Source organism: Felis catus, chromosome A2 (assembly GCF_018350175.1).
Source record: "Felis catus isolate Fca126 chromosome A2, F.catus_Fca126_mat1.0, whole genome shotgun sequence".
NCBI lineage: Eukaryota > Metazoa > Chordata > Mammalia > Carnivora > Felidae > Felis > Felis catus.
Window position 1 is genome coordinate 4,189,439 of NC_058369.1, and position 22,851 is coordinate 4,212,289.

A 22,851-nucleotide genomic window follows, 5' to 3' on the forward strand; every position below is an offset into this window, starting at 1 on the left:
TGGTCTGGGGGAAGGGGCGCGGTGGTGACGTGGCATACAGACACAAGCAGCCGGCCGGTACCGGAAAGGGTTTTAATCATAATTAAATAGTTCATATATGCCAGACTCCGTGATTAAGCCATAATTGAGGTCCTTGGACTCCAGCCGCTCCCGAGCCTCCTGGGGGCTCAGCTGCCCAGAGTCCCCGGCCCTGGCGCATTTTCGGCCCGGACGGGGCCCGTGAGTGCCAGCAGCGCCCGGGCTGCGGTCACCGCTCCACCGCCACGGCCTCCGCCTGCTCCTCGGGGAAGGCGATGTTGAAGATCTCCCGGTAGTGTTCCACGAAGTGGACCTCCAGGCCCTCGGTGATGAATGCGGCCAGGTCATAGAAGTCCTTCTTGTTCTCGGCTGGCAGGACGATGCAGGTCACTCCAGCTCGCTTTGCCTGGGAAGGAGGGGACCGGCCGGGAAGTCAGGGCGGGCAGTGGGACGGGGCTCGGCCCAGACGGCCAGGCTGCACTGCATGAGCTAGCTCACAGATCAGGAAACTAAAGCCCAAACCACATCAGTGGCCTCCGTTCCAGGAACCTGCTCTCCCAGAGCCCCACTTTTCTGGATTAATCCACAGTCACCGTTGCTTTACCTTTAGCGGTTTGGCACGGGAGCCTTACAGAAACATGCATTTAAGCACTTCTAGGCTCAGTGCACATCCCGGCCTGCTCCCTTGTCCTTTCCTGGGCCCTGGCTCACTGGGAGGGCCCCACAGCCTGATGAGGCCCTTGGACAATGGTTCCCATCTGTCCCCAGGCTCCATCCAGGGACACGGTGCACGTTCCACTCACAAGTGAGGAAAGGCCTGGAGAGCCTCCGCAAAGCCCCCTGCCTGAGATGGCTGTCTGTCCCCATCTGTGGACACCCTACCTTCTAGGCAGGTGGGGGGTAGGGTCAAGGTGGGGGAAAGGGAGGGGTCCCTGCAGAGAAGTGGGAGTCCGGACACAAGAAGCCCCGGACCGAGGGTCTGGTCGGAGCAGACCCCTCCATTCCCCGGAGGCCCGTGTCCCCTGCCTTCTGTGCATCTGGGCGCTTAGGCCAGAGGGTAGCAGGTCCTACCTGCAATGCAACGGGGGGTGGGGGGGGACGCTCACCGCGATGGTCTTCTCCTTGATGCCGCCCACTGGCAGGATCTTGCCCCTGAGGGAGACCTCGCCCGTCATGGCCAGGTTTGGTCTAACTGGCCGGTCCGTCGCGAGGGAGAGCAGCGCCGTGACGATGGTGCAGCCGGCACTCGGGCCGTCCTTGGGGGTGGCGCCCTGGTGGGGAGATGCGGGCAGCGGGTGGGCAGGCAGGACAAGGCGGGGGCACAGGCGGCGGGGCTGTCCCCGGAGGCGGGAGGTGGAGCCTCACCTCGGGCACGTGCAGGTGGATGTGGGAGGTCACCAGGTAATCGTTGGCCGGGTCGTGCTGCATCAGGAAGGCCCTGGCGAAGGTGTAGGCGATGCGAGCACTCTCCTTCATCACGTCCCCCAGCTGGCCTGTCACCTCCAGGCTCCCGTCCTTGTCCCCCTTGCCGTCCTTGTCTCGTGGCCGCCGAGGGGAGGTCTCCACAAACAGCGTAGAGCCTCCTGGGAGACCAGCACGCAGAGCCTGTGAACTCTGGGACCCTCGGGTTCTAGGGACCGTGGCTTCCCCAACCCTACCGGTGGGGCCACCTAGCGGATGCCCCTTCATTAACACTGTCCCTTCGCTAGCTCTCCGCGGCCTAGGGCCTGCTCATCTGATGCAGCACCTGCACCGGCCCTACGGCCTAAGGGCCGACAGACGCCGACCCTCTTGCCCACTTGGCTGGTGCGGCTGCTTAACTGAGGTCCGAAGAAGCAGACTGATTCACGGTTCAGAGCCTGCCTCTCGCACACCCCAGCCTCCCTGTTGGGCCAGGCAAGGTCACCGGGACCCCATCTCCAGGGCTCCCCAAGCAAGGGGAGAGGGCCTCCCGTCAATGCGAATAAAGCTTGTGCGAGGATATTGCCACCTGGCGGCCGCATCTTTTTCCTCCTCGATCAGCCCCTGATCCCTTGGGCCTCCCTTCAATGCCAGTGTATCTTGGGGGGACGCCAGCTGACCGCACAGGAACCGGCGTGAGACGTTCTCCGGGACCCCCCACCCCCCACCCCACCGTCCCGGGCTGCTCACCCATGGCAGTCCAGGCCAGCCCCATGACCACGCCGGGGGGCGTCACGTCGTACATGCGCTCCACGGTGAACACGGGCTTCCCCACAAAGTCCTGCAGGTTCTCGGGCGTCACCTCCACGAGCTCGGCCTCGCCACTCACAATCTTGTAGGCAGACTTCCGTAACACCTGGGGGGGGGGGGAAGGCAGCGGGGTGGGTGCGGCCCCCACCCCGCTGGTCTTGAATCTTTAACATCATGGTAAAGTACAGAAAATGAACCTTTCAGCCATTTTTCAGTTTACAGCTCCGTGGCATAAGGGCATTCACGCGGTCGTGCAACCGTCTCCAAACTTTCCATCTCCCCAAACGGACTGTCCCCATGAAACGGTGACTCCCCTCCCCCTGCCTCACCCCACCCTTGGAGCCCACTATCTACTGTCTCTGTGGACGGGACTCCTCTAGGGACCCCGGTGAGTGGGGTCACGCAGGACGTGTCTCAGAGCTGGCATCCGGTCCTCACGATTCTCCACCTGCCTGGCCAGGCCGCAGAGCCAGCCCGCCCCCCCGCAACCCGTGCCGGCCCGCCCACCTCACCTTCTCCACCTGCTTCTGCAAGTTGCGCACGCCGCTCTCCCGGCAATACTGCTTGATGAGGAGGGTCAGCACCTCTGGGGACAGCTTGGCCTTGCTCTCATCCAGGCCACACAGGGCGCGGGCCTGAGGCACCAGGTAGCGCTGGCAGGGAGGGGGACGCTGTCGTCAAGACCCCCAGGGCCTCAGGGCCTCTCCTGTGGGCCCCGCTTACCCCTGAGCCTTCCCAAGACCCCAGGCTGCCTAAAGATCACAGAGGTGGGCCCAGCGCCTGCCCGCACGGAGCTCTCGGCCCCCAGTGGGTGGCTGGGGGACAGCTGCCCAGGGAGGCGACCTCAAAGCTGAGACCTGAGGGTAAGGAGCCAGCCAGGCTAGGAGGGAGGGAGGCGGGGAGTCTGGGCGGAGAGCACGGCAGGCGCCAGGACCCCACACGTGAGCCCGCAGCTGCCCAGCCCGCCGCCTCCGGAAGCTCCTGGGTCTCTGCCCAGATCCCAGCCCTGCCCTTCCTCCAGATGTCATCTGAGATGCCACTTCCCCAGAAAGGTTTCCCTGATCCCTGGGCTCAGCCCACGTACACACTGAGGACCTGTGAGTCAGGGCAAGCGGCCGCCACCCTGAGCACAGACAGAAGTGGGGAGGTCGAGGGACTCCCATGTCACCCACAGCCCAGCCCAACTCCCTCCACACAGCGGTCATGGGACAGTCCTGAGCGCCAACTGGAGGAACAGGAGGGGAGACACGGGGACACAACCACACATGTCAGTACGTACATCTGACATGGGTTGGCCAGAAGCCTCTGGGAGTCCGTGTTTCTCTTGTCATTTTAAAGGTTCAAAAGCAGTCCCGGCCCAGGCCCCCAGGCTGCCCCTCCTTGGCCGGGCGGAGACCCCAGTACCCCTGTAACCACCTCAGCCAAGAGCTCCTCTTGCCCACCTCCTACCCCAGGGGAGAGGAGACCACGGTCAGCCCCTGACGGCTCTGATGGACTCAGGGAGAAACGTGCTCAACCCCTTTCCACAAAGAAGACGCAGTCAGAAACCGAGACTCCCGTCCGGAAGAAAACCTGGCTCTCTGCTCTGCTCAACATCCTCCAAGGGTGTGAATCCAGTCTCCAGCCTCGGAAGACTGCTAACGTCTAAGAAGCGCACAGAGCCCCGGATCCTGGGCTCGCCTCGGCCTAGGAAACGCGTCACGCACACACAGAACTTGACCCAGCCGGCAGGAAGACGGCAGCTTCGCACCCGCACCCGCACCCACGGCTGCAAGCGTGCAGGCACGGAAGCTGGCTTCCGAGGGGCCCAGGGCCCGCACTGGGGACAGATGCGCTGCGGGACGAGGCAGCAGCACGCTCACGAGGGAGCTTGCTAACAGAGCTGAGCACACAGCCCCAGACGGTGCACGGGTCCCCCGTGCCCTGAAAGCCCCAGAGACCGTGTTCTCCCCAAAGCTGTGCTCACGGGCTGTCTTTCTCTTATTCCTGTTCTGGGGCCCGAGACAGTGGGGCATGAGGAGAAATCTGGGGGCGCCCGGGTGGCTCAGCCGGTGAAGCGTCCGACTCCTGGTTTCGGCTCAGGTCACGATCTGGCGGTTTATGAGTTCAAGCCCCACGTCGGGCTCTGCGCTGCCAGTGTGGAGCCTGCTTGGGATTCTCTCTCCCTCTTTGCCCCTCCTCCCCCTGCTCACACTTCTGTGTCTCTCAAAATAAACAGACCTTAAAAAATTTTTAAAAGAAGAAGTCTGTCCTTGGTCTTTGACCCCAGGTCCTGATATAAGAGCTTCCCAGACCCTGTCGTTTTCTGAGTGACCGGGTGAGAAGGACAGCTGTTGGGATCTATAAGCCCCAGTGAGCTTGTGCCAGTGAGGTGGCCCCTGTTGAGGGCCAGAGGACCCAACCATGGGGATAGAGGGATGGGATTTTCAGCCTCACCCCTGACCCCCAGGGAGAGGGGAGGGGCTGCGAGTAGAGTCCATCACCAGTGACTAAGAATTCACTTGATGCACCTAAAACAGCCTCCGTAAATACTCTAGACAAGGGAGCCGGGTGAATTCGGACTCACTGGGTGGTGTGGAAGGGTGGTGCACCCAGGGAGGGCACAGAAGCCCCTGCCCCCTACTTGGCTCGATATATCCTTTTTGGCGGTTCCCTGGCTGTACCCTTTCCAATAACCCGGTACCTAAGTAAACCTCTCCAGGGTTCTGTGAGCTGTCCTAGCAAATCCTCAAACCCAAAGAGCAGGCCGTGGGAACTCCAGATTTACAGCCAGCTGGCCAGAAGAAAGACCTGGAACATGCAACTGGCATGTAAGTGGGCAGTCCGAGGCACCGAGCCCTTCCCCTGCAGGGTCTGACCCGAGCCCAGGCAGGACCAGGATCCGACGGGTTACCGGACACCCCACCGGAAGACGGGGTGGCGCAGGGAAATGCCACGTTGGCGTCAGAGCTGTGCCGTTACACGGTTCACAGCAGGCCCCGCCTTGCTCTCGGCGATACCTCACTGCACAGGCGGGCAGATCCTGGCCACCCCCTCTCCGAGCAGGGCCACTGTGGGCTGTCCGTCCCCCTCTGGTTAGGTGGCGGGCACTTAGCGGGGCTGCCGCTCTGGTCCAGGGCTGGGCGGGGGTCCCGGCCTCACCTCTGCGATGGCCAGCTTCTCCTGGGCCACGTAGCCAGACACGTTGATCATCTCCATCCGGTCCCTCAGCGGCTCTGGAATGGTCTCCGTGACATTGGCCGTGCAGATGAACAGCACCTGGGGAGGCGGCAGGGAGGTACTGGAGGATTGGCACCTGCCTGGCACCTGCCGCCCCCACCGGGCCCAGGCCCCCTGCAGGACGCACACCTTGGACAAGTCCACAGGCACATCCAGGTAGTGATCCAGGAAGTTGGCATTCTGCTCAGGGTCCAGCAGCTCCAGCAGTGCTGACGAGGGGTCCCCCTGGTAGCCCCGGCCGATCTTGTCCACCTGAAGGGACGGCAGACGGCTTCGGCCCCTTGTCCGGCTCCCCATGTCTCCTGACTGGACGCCACCGGTGGGAGGGCGCCAGGTGGGACCGGACTGCGCCCAGGGGGAGGGACGGGGCCGGCCCAGAGCGGAAGCAGAAGGGTTCCCCCGAGGCTTGATCTGGGACACTCTCCCCCTGGTCAGCACTGCCCGGAGCTCTGGCCCAGGAAGGCCCGAGGGACAGCGTCTGGGGAAGGGCACCGGGAACGGAGGCCGCGCTGCCCTGTCAGCTCTGAGCCTGGGCCCGTGCCCCGCCCTTCGTCCGTGCGCACCTCGTCTATCAGGATCAAGGGGTTCTCCGTCTTGGTCTTCTTCAGGCACTGGATGATCTTTCCCGGCATGGCGCCCACATACGTCCGCCTGGGGGGCAGGGCACAGCAGGAACGGATGGCACCTCACCGGCCTGGGGCTGGTCACGCGGGCACCCGCAGGCCCAGCTCACAGACAGGACCTCGGCGAGCCAGGTGCCCTCCAGGGGCCGCAGTGGAGGCAGAGCACGTTCACCCCAACCACCTGTTCGCCCCAGCAATGGGAAGGCCGCCCCGCCCCCCACCCCCCGACTCAAGGCACAGACACAGACTTGAAACCAGGTCCCTCTCAGGGCCATCCCCCCAGCCAGCACCTCCTATCCAGATGGTGAAACCCAGCCCACGGTGCCCACCTCACAGAGCAGGGAAGGTCAAGAGCAGCCAGGTGCCGGCAGCAAATGTCCCCCCTCCCAGGTCCTCCCCAATGGCAGGCGCAGCACGGCCTCCCGGGCCTCGGGGCCACAGTGCCCAGGGCCTGGCCCCAGCTGGCGCTTGCCGGGTGTTTCTTGACCATCCTGTCCCAGCTCTGCGGGTGTCTGGCACTCACAGAGCATAAAGCAGGCACGAGCCCTGTGTCTGTGAGGTTAAGGCCCGGCAGCGGAGACAGATGGTCGGCCAGGTAGAGGGGGAAATCACGAGGTAGAGAAACTTTATCCACACTACAAAAACAACAGAAGGATGGGGGTCCTGCAATGCCATCTCAGAGGCACACTACTCTAAGACAGGGATAAAGAATGCTTCAGGGAGATGCCCAGAGCAAAATAAGTGAAGAGGCAAACTGTGCGGGTATTCGAAGGAAGTTTTCTGGGTAAGAAAACAGCCTGTGCAAAGGTCCTGGGGCAGGGGCAGGACCAGGCCCAGAGTGCTGGAAGCTCATATGGCTTTCAGAGTAGAGTGAGTGAGGGGGAGAGAGGGAAGGGAACAAACAGGGCAGGGTGTGCTAGGCCTTCCAGGCCTCAGTGTGGATCTGGGCTTTTACCCCGAGGGAGGAGGGAGCCCAGGAGAGCTGTGGACAGAGAAAATTCTGCTGCTGTTACTAAAGGACAGCAGAAGTTCCCTTCCTCATCCTTGTTTGGGGATCCCAGACAGACATCAAGACAGAACACCTGCCTGCCCTCCTGGGCCCCTTTCCCCCAGTGACTCACCCCCACTTGTCACAGACCTATACTTGTTTGAAACCTCAGCCAAGACCCCTTCGCAGCCTGGGTGAGTGGTCCTTGTGCACACTCTTGGGCCTTCTGAACCAGGGGCCAAGGGGCCACCAGGGGCCAAGGGGCCACCAGGGCCTGCCTCTGCCTCCCCCACCCAGCTCAGACTCCAGCCCCGAGCCAAGAGCCGGCACAGCCGCCCCTCTGCCTTTGGGGCAGGCCCGAAGGCCCCACGCCTCCCGGGCGCCCTTGCACCACAGGCCCTCACTGACTCCTCGCCCAGCACCGTGAAGGCCTCATCCACTCCCGTCCCCCAGGGCCCTGCCAGACTCCGGACGCCTTGTCTGAACTCCTGGAGCTCCCGAGATACTCGTACACCTGTTACGCCTGCGTCTCCCTAAAGAAACTGCTCCGAGAACCACCCTCAGCAGGGGCTGGCGTGGCGGGAGGCCCCGGGAGAACACGACATCCTGACCGCCCTGACAGAAGGTGCCATGCACACGGCCAGGCAGTTCTGACACCCTGGACCCAGGATGGCAGCCGCTGCCTGGGCCTGGCGAGGGAGCAAAGAACCAAGAGCCGTGCCGAGACCTCACTGGTGTGCCGCCCCGTCCTCGCTGGGACGACCACCTCGCCCCTCGCCCTGGCCCACAGTCCCTGGTCCTGGGGCTGAGCACGCGGCCCCGGAACTCTGGCCGCAGCACTGGGGGCACTGAGTGGGCGGACGGGAGCTGGATCCACCGGGGTATCTGTCCACAACCTGGCGAACAAACGCTGGGGGTGGTCCGCCCTCCCGGTGCTGAAGGCGAAGGCTTTGAGCCCACGTTCGAGCGGCTGCACTCGGTCACGTTACTGCAGCGCAAGCACAGGGCCCCGCTCACCGCTGACGCCCCCTCTAACACACAGGAAGAGAGCCGGGGCGGGGGAACGAAGCCCGACAAGAGGCCGGACCTACCTGTGCCCTTTGATCTCGGCCACGTCGGTCATGCCGCCGACGCTGAAGCGGAAGTACTCGCGGTTCAGGGCACGGGCGATGGAACGGGCGATGCTGGTCTTGCCCACGCCAGGCGGACCGTAGAAGCAGAGGATCTTGCCCTGGGTGGAGCCTCGGAGCTGGCTGACGGCGATGAATTCCTGCGGGCAGAGGTGGGCTCCCGTGAGGCTCGCCGCCCTCTCTGCAGAGCAAGGGGCCCCGCCTGACGTGGGCCTCAGCACCGTCACGCCGCCTTGCAGGGTTCCGGGGGCCGCGGAAGGGACAAGGCGGATCCTAGAGGGGCTGAGCTGACTGAAGGGTCACATGCCCCGGGGAGGGCAGGGACCGACCGTGGGGGACACGGCACCAGGCCCGGCTAGTGTGTCCCCTTCCTCCCACATCCTGGACCGTCCCGATCCTCTCTCTGCCCCAGCCACAGCCTACTGGCCCTGGGGCCAGGTCCGTCTGTCATCTCGGGCACTCTTGTCCCCCTCAGAAACCGGAGGCCCCTGGAGCAGGGAGCCTGGCCCAGACTGCCCTTGCCACCTCTAGCTGCAGCCCTCCACCTCTCCTTCCTCACCGGGATGGGGGTGAGGGGGGTGGTCTGGGAGGCAGGGGGGTGCAGGGGGGCGTCACCAGGATGGGGGCGGGTGGGGGTGGCCTGGGAAGCGGGGGGCAGGCGCCACCGGAATGAAGGCAGGGGGGTGGCCTGGGAAGCAGGGGGTGCAGGGGGGCATCACCGGGATGGGGGCGGGGGGGGTGGGGGGACGGGGGGGCAGCCTGGGAAGCAGGGGGTGGGTGTGGAGGGGCGTCACTGGGATGGGGGCGGGGGGCGGCAGCCTGGGAAGTGGGGGGGTTCGGGGGGCATCACCAGGATGGGGGCAGGCAGCCTGGGAAGCAAGGGGGGTGTGGGGGGGGCATCACCGGGATGGGGTTGGGGGGGGCGGCCTGGGAAGCAGGGGGGAGGTGTGGGGGGGGCATCACCGGGATGGGGTTGGGGGGGCGGCCTGGGAAGCAGGGGGGAGGTGTGGGGGGGGCATCACCGGGATGGGGTTGGGGGGGGCGGCCTGGGAAGCAGGGGGGAGGTGTGGGGGGGGCGGCCTGGGAAGCAGGGGGGAGGTGTGGGGGGGCGTCACCGGGATGAGGGTGGGGGGTGGCCCGGGAAGCATGGGGGGGGGGGGGTCACCGGGATGGGGGCTGGGGGTGGCCTGGGAAGCGGGGGGGCGGCGCGAGGGGCCTCACCAGGATGCGCTTCTTGACGTCTTCCATCCCGTAGTGGTCCTCCTCCAGCACCGCCTGGGCCCGGGCCAAGTCCAGATTCTCGTCGCTATGCTTGCCCCAGGGGATGGACGTCAGCCAATCCAGGTAGTTCCGAGTGACGCTGCCACGGGACAGACCAGGGCCGGTGAGCGTGGCAAATCCACATCGCCAGCGCCTGCGAACCCGCTGCGCGGACCACACCGAGCACCTCAGCCGGAAGGGCCGCCGACCGCCTGGGAAGGCCGTCCTGGCAGAGGCCACACTGTGGGCCCCGGCCCAGGTCCCAGGACAAGCGCTTGGCCCGTTTCCCGAGCCAGACGTGGCGCGCGCGAGGACTGGTCAGAAGCCTGTACCGTGGAGGCGGCAGCGGTAAACGCGAGACAACCTTACCCAGAGCAAGTGGGAAATGGGCCCGGCCGGTGGCAGGTCAGCGCGGCCACGAGAGACCCCCAGGCTGGGAGCCGTGTGCCCACCGGACAAGGCCGAGCCCCCAGGAAGACGCGCGGACCTCCAGGCCCTCGGAGAAATGCCAGAGGGGCCACAAGCAAGCACCGCTTTGGGCCGACACCCCAGAGTTCAAATTCCCGTCCCCCTCTACCAGCTCAGAGGCCCCGCTCGCTGACTTGACTTCTCTGAACCTCAAATTCTCCAGCTGGGAGACGGAGTGACAAAGAAGTCTGTTCCGCCCAGGGGCACCAAGACAGGGCCGTCATACGTGAAGCGCTTCTCAGGCGCCCACCGTAGCCAGAGTGCGCCCAAGGGACCCGACCTCCCAGCTTCTGGGTCTGGGCGGAGGAGCGAGAAGGGGCCGCCCCGAGGGCGGGGGTCCCGTGGAGCACAGCCCCCAGGGTGCTCACTTGAACTCGGAGGAGTGGTTGTCCAGCAGGCCGAGCTTGCTAAGCTCCTCGTCCACCACGTCCATGACGTGCTTGGGGACCACGAGCTCCTTCAGCCGCTCGCGGAACTTCTCCTCGATGGCGTCCTTGTCCTCCTTCTCCAGGCCCAGCTCCTTCTTGATGATCTTGAGCTGCTCTTGCAGGAGATACTTGCGGTGCGTCTGCTTGATCTTCTCTTCCACCTGCAGGGCCCGGAGGCTACTGTCACAGCGCGCGGGAGGGAACACGGGCGGGTCTGCAGACCCAGGCGGGCCGGGGCGGGGCCGCTGCTTCCTCAGGACACGGGAGGAGGAGAGTCCACGAGGCCGCCTCCAGCTCCCCCTGCCTCGAACCTAGTCTCCCTGAGTGGGGCCCCAAAATAAACTCTCGGTGCCGGATGAGCAAGCGATTTGCTCTTTGATCCCGACCGTGACTCCAGCGCGCCTCCCACGGGCACGGAGCTCCTCTGGACGGACAGGACAGCAGGCGAGGGCTCGGAGGCCGGGCCGGGCCCCAGTGCCGCCTACAGCCCCCACCCCTGCGTCCCGTTGGGGGTGCGTTAAGAACTGCCTCGGGGGGGGGGGGCAGGGGCAGCCTCCAGGGGGTGCCGTCAGTGAAGCGGCCGACTTCGGCTCAGGTCATGATCTTGCAGTTCATGGATTCGAGCCCCACGTCGGGCTCTGTGCTGACAGCTCAGAGCCTGGAGCCTGCTTCTGATTCCGTGTCTCTCTCTCTGACCCTTTCCTACTCGTGCTCATTCTCTCTCGAAAGTAAGTAAAAAACATTAAAAAAAAAAAAAAAAAAAAACCAACTGCCTCATGGGGTGCCTGGTGCGCTTAGTCAGAAGAGCATGCAACTCTTGATCTCAGGGTCATGAGTTCAAGACCCACCCTGGGGGTAGAGACTGCTTAAATAAATAAGCGTATACGTAAAAAAGAATTACCTCGTGCTGATAACTAAGGGTTAAAAAATTTCCCAGTTACAGATGTGATGTGGAAGGTTTTTCTCAAATAAAGCTGAGTGAAAAGTCACTCAACTGTGAATGGCGAGCAACTGAAAATCCAGGCAGCCCACAGAATCGCCCGCAATCGGGAAGGTGGGCCGCGAAACGCAGAGTCGTGGGGAAACCGATTTTCAACCTCTCCCGGGCCGGTTCCCCATTCCCAGCATCTCCGTGGGACTCTGTCCCGACGGGGGACGTCCCGAGACCACAGGCTCCAGGCTCAGCTGCCAGGACCGGCCTCAGGGTTTGGCGTGCAGAGCCTCCCGAACCGGCCGCCCCGCACGCCGCCGCCCTCCCCGCAGAGGCGAGTCGGCAGCCCGGGCTCACCTCGCGCCCCAGGCGCTGCTGCAGCTTGCTCAGCTCAAACTCCTTCTTGAGGAGGGAGAGGGCCTTATACAGCCGCTTGGGGATCTGCCGAGAAAGGGAAGACGCGGGCAACGGTCAGAAGCCGCCTCTGTGCCTGCTGAGGGTGGGGGGGCAGGCACCTCGCAGACGGGGCGCTCACAGGGCGGACCCCCCCTGGCCACGCCGTACCCACCGGTGGCGCACGCCCTCGGACCTAACGTGCCCAGTTCCACGAACACCTCCTACAGGTAAACTGCAGGCCCACAAGCTGTGGTCCGGAGCGTTCGTAGCGGCCAAAGACTGGCAGCGAGCCGAGCACGCCACCCGGTGAACACAAGGCACCGCCCACAGGGCCGCCGAGCAGCCACGAGAGAACAGGGACCCGTGCACAGGGGACGTGAAACCGGAAAGCAGAGCCGCGGACAAGCAGGCCAGGGTGCACTCACATTGGTCTCCTCCAGGACATCCTGCAGCTCGTGCGACTCGGCTCCGGTCAGCGCGGCCCCCATGTCGCTCAGGTAGATGGGGTTGTCCACCACCCTCTGGCCCGCCTGCATCATCTGCAGCACAGACTCTCTGGAGGGGACAGAGGCCCCGCGGGGACCGCTGCAGCCGGTGGCCCGCATCCCCTCTCCCCGGCAGCACGGGGCAAGGCCCTGGGATGCCGAGAGCCGGGCGGCAGGGCGAGCGAGGCCACCCGTCCCAGAGCCGAGAGACTAACGTCCCTGTGCCCAGACACGAGCCCCTCCAGCAGCCGTGTGGTGCACCCCTACCCCCCCCACCCCGGCCCGCCATGAGATTCTCTCCAGCCGCAGCTGATGACAAAAAGGCTTCCGACCAAATCCAAGCCCTCGTCAGCACAAAGGAGGCAAAGGCCCCGGACTGGGTAGGCCACCCCCCTCCCCCCCGCCAGGGTCCCCTTGCCGCAGGGGAAGCAGGATCTCCTCACGCAGGGCCGGGCCCTGTGCCACGAACCCCCGCGCCAGCAAGGTTCTCTGTCAGGACGACGCTCTGAGAAAGCTTCCCGCCAACCCAGCGGCACAAAGAGGCAGGCGACCCCAGCCCGGCCCCAGGGATGGGGGACGGTTGGCCGTACACTCAGACGGCAGAGGGGGGCCGGAGACCAACCTGTAGAGCGGGTTCAAGGCAATGATGTCCCGGATGGTCTTCACAATCTCGGCGGTCAGGGCCTGGCAAACGGGGGGGGGGGGGGGGGGGGGGGGGGGGCGCTGCCGTCGGTCCTGGGGCCAGCAGGGGCTGTGGCCCAGGCCAAGGATGGCCTCAGGTGCCCAGGCGCACGGCCTGAATCCAAGTCCCAGGGACTCAGGACCCGGGCAGGAGAAACGAAAACCAACACCTATCTCCTCCAGCACGCCAAATCCTGACCTCAGGACGAGCCGTTTTGAGGGAAAAAGAGGGGTGGGGGCTTCTTTATTCCCTTATTTCAAGCACGATCCCCCTTCTCAACCTCAGCACATCCTGGTCTGACTTCTGTCTGGGGACGTGCCTGTGATTCACCAGGGCTCCCAGCCTGCCCCCTCCCAGCACCTCGCCCCAGGCTCCCCGAGGCAGAGGATCCCCCCTGCGGTGGACACGATGGGACAGTCTAAGGTATAACGCCCAGAACCTCATGATTTCCAGAAGGCACGGTTCCCAGCACGCCACACCCCAGCGAAGGCACCAGTGGGCACCGAGAGCGGCCGCGTCCCTTCACCACAAGCACGTGGCCCCTAGCAAGCTGACCTTCCAGAAAGGACCTGCAGAAGGCAGCTAGAGGCCCACGGTGCCTGCAGCCCCGTCAAGTCTCCCTCATCTGTCCCCCGCAGCATCTTTGAGTTTGGCCCCGTTTCTCTCCCACCACACGACCCTTGTAGGAACCTCGGAGCTGTGCTGTCAGTCTAGCAAGCGGCGGGAGCTACTCGCACTCAAATAAATTAGCGCCAGACGGGACTGGACATTTCCCTCCAACCACGGGGCTAACGGCGTGGAGCCAGAGAACATGTGCACCACCACGGGGAGCTCTCCAGGACAGGACAACACTGCTCCGAGGGCCCCCGTGTGGCTCGTGGGTGTGACAACAGCAAATGCAGCCCCTCCCGGTACCGGGGACAGGCGTCACCAACAGACCGCAGGACCCCTTCCCACCAAGGCCAGAGGTCCCCCCAGAACTCTGTTCAACACCGCGCTGCAGGCTCAGACCAAGGCCGTCAGCTGCGCGCGGCGTGTTCTCGGGGAGACCATGCGCACGTAACCTTTTCTTGTTCGTCCCCACCCACTGGCGGGGGTCACCCTGCCTCTAACACACCAGAAGAACAGGCGGAAGGACACGTTCTGCCACCCGGACAGCTGGCTCGCTGCTGGCAGGCCTGTGCCGGGGGTCAAGGTGGCCAGAAAGCTGCTGCTCTCCCGTCTTGAAGCCACGGGGAATGGTGGGTGGGCCCTGCTTCCCTCCCCAGCACCCCGGGCTTCAGGGGAAGGAGCCAGTACGGAAAGCAAGGCTGAGGGCTCCCGCACAGCAGACAGGGCTGGGGCCGGCCCCTGGTTCAAGTCCTGCCGCCTTCATGAGCAGCTAAGGGCCCCAGCGCATCTCCTTTGCCTTCTGGATGCCAGTCCTTCCTAGGACTTCTGCGGGGGGAGTACGTTTTGCATCCCGCAAGAACCCGACGGCCGCGACAGGCTGGAGCGTCGACGAACACCCACCCCGCCCAGGGGAGCTCCCTGGGCAGCTGCCCGCCGTACCTTCACTTCTTCCGTGACCTGGAAGTCCTCGTGGACGACATTCTCCACCTCCACCATGAGCACCTCGCCGGGGGGAGCCGAGGCGGACTCCACCATCACCTCCGTCGGGTGCCCGGAGCTCAGGCCCTCCTCCGCCTCCTTCTTGCTGCGTTTCGGCTTCCTGCGGGGCTTCTGCTTGTTTTCGGCCTCGGCCTCCTCCGGCTCCACCTCCAGCTGTCTGCTGATGTGAATCCTGCAGACAGAAACGAGGCCGGGGTGAAGCTGCCGGGGTGGCTACAGGGCCAAGCTGGGGACCAAGCCGGTGTCTCAGAACCCCAAGACCGGCACGGCGCCCCCCCACCCCCGACACCGCGGGCCTCCGGCTGACCCGCCCAATCCGTGCGCACGCCAACACCCTGCCGTCCTCCAAGAACATGTGACGGGTGAGCCAGCGGTGACCGGCTCTGGGGCCCACCTCAAGCCGTCAGCTCAACCAAGCAGGACCTCTGGGACTCCGCCTGCCCTCCCTCGGCCCCAAGCTCACCGTACGGTGCTCCTTCGTGCGGTTCGGGCCTCGATTCGAGGGCACCTCCGCCGAAGCCCTCCCTGACCACTCCACGTGTGGTCTGTCCCCCATCTGTGCCTGCCTACCGTCACCCCATCTGTCTTTGCTTCCCTCCAAAAGCACCCACCACCATCAGAACTCAGCCCGTGACCTGTTTGGATGCTCATGCCCTCCCCGCTGGGGAGAAGGGGGTGTTGGCCTCTTTCTGCCCACACCCAGGTGCCCAGCAGACACCAGGCCCCAGGGGTCGAGTGACACATTGAATGCAAACGTGCCATTCCACCTCTGGGCCCTCTCCTGTCACCCACGCCACCTTCCCCAGAGGGCGGGCCTGGGAGCTGGCGGGGCGCGGACCCCACCCCCGGCTGACATCAGCAAGTTGCACAGAGCTGCCTCTGGAGCCCGCGGGACCCACTCCATAAGGCGCCTCGTAGGCGAGGACGGCACTCAGCAGCCACCCCAGTTTTTATTCATTTTGGTTGCATTCCCTCCCCTCCCCCCACGAATCCCCCCAGGAGACAGCGGCAACCACTTTCCCGAAAACAGCCTCTAACATGAGCAGATGAAAACGGGTGTGGGGCTCCGTGCGGTGGGGATGTCAGTGGGACCTTTCACAGAATCAGTGCGTGGAGCACCCCGCTTCCCCGAGTGTGTTCTGGGGTGCTGCCTTGCTGACCCCAGACAAGGCTCTGGGAGAGAAAAGAACCGGGAACTCTCGCTTCGACAAAGGGCGAGCACCTTCGATGAGGGGCTATCTGCAACATTTACTACATAACGGCTCAGGACTCAGAAGTGTTTCCCACGTGGATGTGACCGTGACGCTCCGGACGAGCACCTTGAGGACCGATGCTCCTTGGCGCACCTGTGAAAACTGGACAGCGTCCACCCAGCCGAGATGGCACATTTTTCACAATCAGCTCTGGCCGAACAAGGATTTAAGCTGGGCTCACCACTGTGAGCGGCCCTTCAGCAGAGTGGAGGTGGAAACCACACCGCCCGAGAAGGAAAGGTGTCTGCTCGAGTGAAATACGACAGTGCTAGGCTGGATATCCAGCAGGACCTGCTGGCTGACGCAGACAGGGCACCGGAGGAGAAGTATCCCCAACTGGGAACATCTAACACCCAGACGCACCCAGACAACTTGCTGTCTGTACCCGGGATGCTTTTGTGAATAATGTGCATGAAAGATACAGGTTGTCACTGATCACCCACGCTGCCACTCCAACAAGGGGACTCCGAGGAGGGAGGGATCCAGGAGTGATCCATCTCGGCCACCTGCCGTGGCAAGCTTTGGCCCAGTCCCTGCCGTGGCAAGGCGACAGGGCTGAGCGAGAAGGGTGGTCCGTGCTGGCACCTGGGGGCACTCGGGGCCTCTCTTCCTGCCCCATCACACGCACTCGGGGCCCCGCACCTTCTGTGTCCCATGACGATCATGCGCAGCTTGTCCCCGAGGTCCTGCATCTCGTGGATCTGGACAAACGTCCCCGTGTGGTAGACTTCATCCAGGCTCTCGACCACGTCCGACTCGTTGCTAAGGGACAGGGACACAAAGGAGCGTCGGCACGGGCCCTCTGATTCTCGGCAGGCTGCCTCGGACTGAGAGGGAGGAGAAGAGAAGAGAAGCACCCCTACCAGCCGCAACTGAAAATGGAGAGCCACCGCCTCGCTCCCACAGGTGCTCAGGGCCCAGCAGGGCGCCTGCTCACCGAGGGCCGCCCCTGGCGGCTGCCGACGAACACAGGTGAGCAGCTCCTGGCCAGGTCGGCTGGAAGGGCAGGCCCGGACAGAACGGATTCCACTGCACACCTCCCACTACCGAGCCTTCGAATGTACCTTCTAACTCAGAAGTGGAGCGGACTGCCACCGAGAGTCAAGGGATCTGCCCACCTAGCCCTGCGCTGAAGCAGCCTCGCGGGTGTCTCTAACACTTAGGGTCCTGGAGGTTAAAATCCACTCCCCCTCCCCGCCTCGCATCTTGACAATGCACGAGGCCAAGTCTTCAGCCTAGACTAAAAAGTATGCTTGGCTCTCAGCCTTATGCTCGGCAGGTCAAAGGTCAGAGGTCCGGCTACTCTAGGGAGCAGGATTTGTGGTGAGCTACACTCCAGGGCAACTTCAACGAAGGAGTGAAGGAAAAGTTACACTTACTTGTCATCTCTCTTTAGAAAGACGCCGGCATACGGCTGGGCAAGACGGACCTTCCTTCTTAGCAGCTCAACCAACTTCTTATTTTTAACCTAGCATGACAATGACCCCAAAGTGAAATCCAGGTTTCCTAGCTGACATTTTGACAGCAGCTCTCGCGTTTTCTCTATCGTTCTCGGGGATATGCTAAAAGCCAAACACACAAAGGCGTGGGACAGATTGGCAGGGCTGCGTTCCTCAGTGGTTTCCGCTGCTTTCTAAAGAAAAGTCAGAGTAGACCAATGGTGAGAACCAAGAAAGTGATTTAACGTCCCATTTCAAGAGTTGTTTCAGGGGCAAAATGTCTAGACTATTATGATTTTATCAATGACAGAAAATCAACACTGAACGCGCATAATTCAAACGTGGCCCATCCCACAGGCTGGTAACTTCCTCCAATTTTCACTGAAAGGATTTCCCAATCCCATCTGTACCCTTTTCATCAACGACTGAAAGCTCCAGAATGACACTATCTTGATGTCATTTCAACGGCAGGGAGAGGGCTCACGTCTTCTAGGAAACATCTGATGGGGCAGGAGCACAGACATCTGTAAGGCTCAAGTGATTTCCATCCAGCAGACATTAAATCCCACACCAGATTACAATGACACTTAACGGCCCTCAAACTTCAGCCTGCACTGGGATTCCCTGGAGGACTCGTTAAGACAGACGGCTGAGCCCCAGCCCTGAAGTTTCTTGAGGAGGCCTGGAGGAGATCTGACAATCTGCACTTCAAACAAGCTCTCAGGTGATGCTCACGTGGCCGGTCTAGGCACCACACTTTGAGAACAGCGCTTTAACTCATCCCTTAACAGGGACTCTTACGGTTCAGGACTTCCTCACCTCACAGATGCACCTTTCCCAGGGAAAAGGTCCAGGACAGCCAGGAGGGGTACGTGGCCCACCAACACTTAAGAGCCACCGATCTATACTGAGGGGACACACGACTGGGGCAAATTAGCCACATACAGTGTCAACCACAAAAACACGAGTAGACGGAGCTTTGCCAACTCGGTCCCATGGAAGTTTCTCCAGTTTGCCCTCTGCTAATAGCTGCTGCATTTCAGCCCCTGTCCCATCACTGACCAGGTAACAACGACAGAAATACAGGGCATACCCTGTGCCAGTCTCAGGCTTTCCACAGCAATTCATTTAACCCTCCTGGCTAACTCCGGGGCGGGGCAAACAGAATCTCTTGGAAGAATCCTACCTCTGGGGACAAGAGGCATTTGCCACTTTGCAGGGCTGAGGGGACCCTACCTGGTGAACACTCCTGGCCCCAGAGGTCGGCTGGGGTTGAGGACAGGAGAAAGGCCCCCAGGGCAAACTTCTGAGAGGTCAGAAGAATACCATACAGGAAACAGTAGCACCAGCTTCTGAGATAGAAGGCTATAGCCCTGACAAAGGTGAACTCCCCTCCCCCATGAGCTCTGAGAATTGAGGTACAATTATGATGCCCATTTTGCAGATGAGAAAATGGAGGCACAGAGGAACAGCTTTCTGAAGGTGAAGGAGCTTGGATGGTGGAGCCAGGATATGAATCCACAGGCTCTGGGGTCTGCAAGTAACCACTACTCGAAACCAAAGAAGGCCCTCGGAATAGCTGCTCAGACACCTCAGAGGAGGTGGCAGGGGCTCTTTCGGTCCTGAGATTTGTTTAGCAGAGACTAGAGTGTAGGGAAAGGTTGGAGATGAACGCAGAGGCTGACTCATTACATGACCTTGCTCGGACAGTTAAGAGATAACCATTTTCCACCACAGACTCTAATCTCCACGTCATTAAAAGAAAAAAAAAGAGAAGAAAGAAGGCATTCGGGTCCTTTGTATTCTAAAACCTCAAGTCCCTTGCACTCGTGTTGCTTTCGATTACATCACCCAGGTCCACCCTCCCCACCCCCCATGGCTCTTAGTCTGAAATGATCTTGCTTGCTGTCTCTTCCATCAGAACACAAGTTCCTTAGGTACAGGAACTGCATTTGACTTGTTTGTTACTGTATCCTCAGTGCCGGCTACGCGGCAGGAGCTGAAGAACTCTCTACTAAACGAATAAACCGAGGCTGCGCTCCTCTGAGAGCATCCTTCCCCCTAAATCTCCTGTACTCTTTTCCTGACTCTGTTATCCCTATAATATGTATTACCTTCCGACATACAATTTATTTACTAACCTGATTTATTGCCTTTTGTATCCCACATTCTAGTGGGATAACCTCCAAAGGCAGGAATTTTTATCAGTCTTATTCACTGCTGTATCCCTAAAAACCTCACCTGGCATGTGGTAAGTGGTCAAGAAATGTTTAGGAAAGGAATGAATCCTGATCCCAAAGAGGCTCCTAGCTAGGTGGCAACCACTACCCCCCCCCCCCCCCCAGCTGAGAGTGTTACAAAACATTTACCCAAACGCGCAGAACAGTTCCGGTCTTTCCCAGCATCGGATTTCTACGACTGGGTGGGACTCTAACTGGGCAATTCCAAACTCAATCTGAAAGGGAGAGGAATCTGGCTCCAACTCACCAAACTAATGAGAAGACAAGGACACGAATTCCAACTTTTAAGAAGCTTCATGCGTGAGAAAAGTTGTGAGGCATGAAGGTGCTGCTAAAGGATCCCTCGGTCCAACCCGCTGCTTGCAGAGGTGGGGAAATGGAGGTCAAGACGGGGGCGCTCATTACCTCGATAATCTTGATGAAGCGCGGGAACACCGGGTTGCGGGTGACGGCGATGAGCGGCAAGTGCGGGAACACGTCCGGAATCGTCATGGGCGTCAGCGCCGTTATGATGGGGCCTTCCCCGCCTCCCGAGCTGCTCCCCGCGCCCGCGGCCCCATCCTCGGCACCGCCCTCGGGGGCATCCTCGCCGCCGGAGAATGCGCCACCGCCGCCGCGGCTGTTCGCCTCCCAAAGTCCCCGCCACTGGCTCGCGGCCGCAGGGCCTCGGCCCCACAGCGCCCAGGGAGGCGAGGCGTCGCAGGCCCGCCGGCCTCTGGGCAACCACGCTCCGGCCGCAGTTGGAACCCGCCCCCCGGCGGCGGCCAGCAACGGCCGCCGCAGCGCCCAACACCGCGCCGCGCCCCACAGCCGCACGTAGCCTGTGCCCGCCGCCATGGCCCGGCCATCCTGGCGACGCACGGCACTTGCGTCACTTCCTCTCGCCCGGCTAGTGCGCACGTGAAGCCCGGCGCGTGCCTGGGCGCCGGCGGGGGGCGTGGAACCAGAAGCGACGGGGGTGGGGCTTGCAGGAGCGTGGGGCGGGGCCCAGTCTTCCCGTTACATTCCCTCCCCTCCCCCGGCCTCCCAGCTGACGCGCTCAAAGCCCTTTTGGGTCACGTGGGCGGGGGGGGGGGGGGCGTTGGCACGCTCCAGGGCCCCTGGAGCCACTGGTGCTGCAAACGCACCTGTAAGAACTTGTAGGCAGCCCCGTGTATACACTTGGGTTTTGGCGCACGGGCGACAGGCGCTCAGGCTGCGGAGCGCGTCCCGGTGGGCAGATTCGGGCTTCCCGGGGAACGCTGTGCGCATGCTTACACCAGCCTGCTCATGCGCGGCTGTGTGCGGGGGCCCAGGTGCTGAGTTCAGGGGACGACGAACGCACGCTCCAACCGGAGAGAGCGTGAGCGCCAGGGCGCTCACGTCCACGGGGGGCGGTTGAGGTGGGCGGCTCCGCGTTCCCTGGGAGACGAGGTGCGCCTGCGCTGGCGGCCGAGTGCGCAGGCGCAGGCTCCAGTCGGCGCCTGCCCAAACCGTGAGGCGACACCCAGCGGCGGTTGAGGTGCCTTCGCGCCGGCGGTTCTTGATACGAGATGCTGGTGTTGATGTTGGTGGCGGCGGCGACCTTGCGGCTCTGCTTGGTGGCCGGAGCTCGGCAGCTGTGCCGGTGGGGCTGCCCTCCCCGGGGAGGGGTGTTGCCCAGGGTCGGGGAGGGGGCCGGCTTGTCCTGGAGCGGAGGCTTCCCAGTTTCTGGTTCTAGGGATCGAACTTGGTGTTGCCCCTTCTTTCTCCCCAACTGCAGCCCTTCACCAAGTCCCTCCACTGCCACATCAAAGCTTGGGCCCGATTCCCACCCCTTCGGGCCACGTCCGCCGCCACCGCCCCAGGCCGTGCGCTGCTTTCCCTCGCCCGCTCTGGCCGCAGGAGGGATTTGTAAACGAGTCTGATCTCGTCTTTCCCCTGCCCCGAGTCTGTGGCACCCAGGATAAAGCCCAAGTTCCTTGCGCGGCCAGCGTTTTCCCGCATGATCTGGCCCAGGCTTTCCTCGACAGCGGCGCTGCTGACATTTGGGGGCCGTCCTGTACATTGTAAGATGTTGAGCAGCATCCCTGGCCCCCACCCACCACCGCCGGTAGCGAGCGCTTCCTTCCCCAGGCTTGACAAACAACCAAAAATGTCTCCAGCTACTGCCAAGTGTCCCCTGCAAATTTGAGAGCCACTGATGTGGCCCCTGCCCGCCCGTGAATCCGTGCTCCAGGCATCTCAAGTCAAACTCCGTCCAGCCTTGGGGATGGGAGTTGGTGTTTGCTACTCGTTCTGCCTGGCACACTTTTCCTTCCATGACTGGTTCCTCATTCTGATCCTGACTTAAGTAGCACCTCTTTTCTTTTTTTTAATGTTTATTTATTTTTGAGACACACACAGAGCACGAGCAGGGGAGGGGCAGAGAGAGAGGGAGACACCGAATCTGAAGCAGGCTCCAGGCTGTGAGCTATCAACACAGAGCCCAACATGGGGCTGGAACTCCTGAACTGTGAGATCATGACCGGAGGGGAAGTTGGACCCTTAGCTGCCTGAGCTACCCAGGGGCACCCAGCGCGCCCCCCCCCCCCCACCACCACCGGTTTTTGCTATCAATCACTAACTTCTGTTACTGTTTTGACAATTTTTTTGTCTACTGCTGTCAGTAGAATATCAGCTCCATGAGGGTATGGAGTATTTATCTCCTTACTCAGAACATGTTTAGATTTTGGTAAATAGCAGATCAGTGAATACTGTTTGCAGGGTGCCACGGAGCTAGTCAGATGCTAAAGCCGAGTTCCTGCCCTCCGGCAAACCCTGCCTGAAGTAAGCTGTTCGGCAGGGCCCTGTCTGCCCATGGGATAGTAGATGTGAGCTTCTAGTGCATGGCCTAACTTGACCTTTACAACAAAGTCCATGGGGCAGTAATTCCTTAACGTTCAAATAATTTTTTTTTAAGATTGTTTTTAAATATTTATTTTGGAGAGAGGAAGAGACAGTGCAAGCAGGGAGGGGCAGAGAGGAGGGAGACCCAGAAGTCAAAGCAGGCTCCAGGCTCTGAGCAGTCAGCACAGAGCCCGACGCGGGACTCGAACGCATGAACCGCAAGGTCATGACCTGAGCCAAAGTTGGAGACTTAACCGACTGAGCCCCCCCGGAGCCCCAACCTTGTTTTATAGATGTGAAAACAGACCCAGCAAACTTAAAGACACACTTACCCAAAGACACAAAACCACCAAGTGAAAAGTAGAGGTCTCCAGCAAGTTTTACCGGTGGGATTGGTCTCCACGCTTGAAAAGACGGGTTCTATCCAATTCTCCCATTTCGTCACCCTGGTTCTCCAGGTGTGGTCCTCGACCAGCAGCATCAGCATCAGCATCACCTGGGAATTTGTTAGAATTCCCTGGATCTACTGAATCGGAGGTGGGGCCCAGCAGTCTGTGGTTTATCAAGCCTCCAGGTGCTTTTGCCACACGTCAAGATGCTGTACCAACACTTTCCAGCCACC

At 61.9% G+C, this 22,851-nt stretch overlaps 2 protein-coding genes across 5 annotated transcripts in view; one reads left to right on the forward strand and one right to left on the reverse strand.

The window, feature by feature from the left end:
* Nucleotides 1–58: 58 nt before the first annotated feature.
* LONP1 (lon peptidase 1, mitochondrial) lies at nt 59–20,240 on the reverse strand. Of its 2 annotated transcripts, XM_003981712.6 has the most exons (18): nt 19,788–20,240; nt 17,083–17,171; nt 16,346–16,465; nt 14,391–14,622; nt 12,780–12,841; nt 12,098–12,227; nt 11,634–11,717; nt 10,286–10,506; nt 9,411–9,549; nt 8,151–8,329; nt 6,012–6,099; nt 5,578–5,700; nt 5,371–5,487; nt 2,742–2,882; nt 2,170–2,335; nt 1,384–1,601; nt 1,125–1,289; nt 59–424 (listed from the first exon to the last, which is right to left on the reverse strand). In XM_003981712.6, the coding sequence occupies exons 1-18, from the start codon at nt 20,217–20,219 to the stop codon at nt 248–250; spliced, it is 2,883 nt and encodes a 960-aa protein (XP_003981761.4). In that variant the 5' UTR covers nt 20,220–20,240; the 3' UTR covers nt 59–247. The 2 variants fall into 2 exon arrangements, with proteins under 2 accessions (XP_003981761.4, XP_044900328.1); XM_045044393.1 differs by lacking the exon at nt 19,788–20,240 and having other exon boundaries at nt 16,346–16,530; nt 17,083–17,151.
* A 564-nt stretch (nt 20,241–20,804) lies between these two features.
* Nucleotides 20,805–22,851, forward strand: part of CATSPERD (cation channel sperm associated auxiliary subunit delta) — a 43,201-nt gene continuing 41,154 nt past the window's right edge. The window contains exon 1 of one of the 3 annotated variants that reach the window (XM_045044399.1): nt 20,805–20,988. In XM_045044399.1, the coding sequence (XP_044900334.1) occupies nt 20,915–20,988 (74 nt within the window). In that variant the 5' untranslated portion in view covers nt 20,805–20,914. The remainder of the gene's footprint in view (nt 20,989–22,851) is intronic. The other 2 variants (XM_045044397.1, XM_011287677.4) reach the window with 2 other exon arrangements.

Excerpts from the sequence above, each read along its gene's own strand:
- LONP1 (XM_003981712.6), bottom strand. The coding sequence starts at position 20,219 with ATGGCGGCGGGCACAGGCTACGTGCGGCTGTGGGGCGCGGCGCGGTGT. Across the intron at positions 9,550-10,285 it reads AACCACTCCTCCGAGTTCAA|CGTCACTCGGAACTACCTGG; the intron begins GTGAGCACCCTG and ends GTCCCGTGGCAG. Across the intron at positions 8,330-9,410 it reads ACGTCAAGAAGCGCATCCTG|GAATTCATCGCCGTCAGCCA; the intron begins GTGAGGCCCCTC and ends CTCTGCCCGCAG.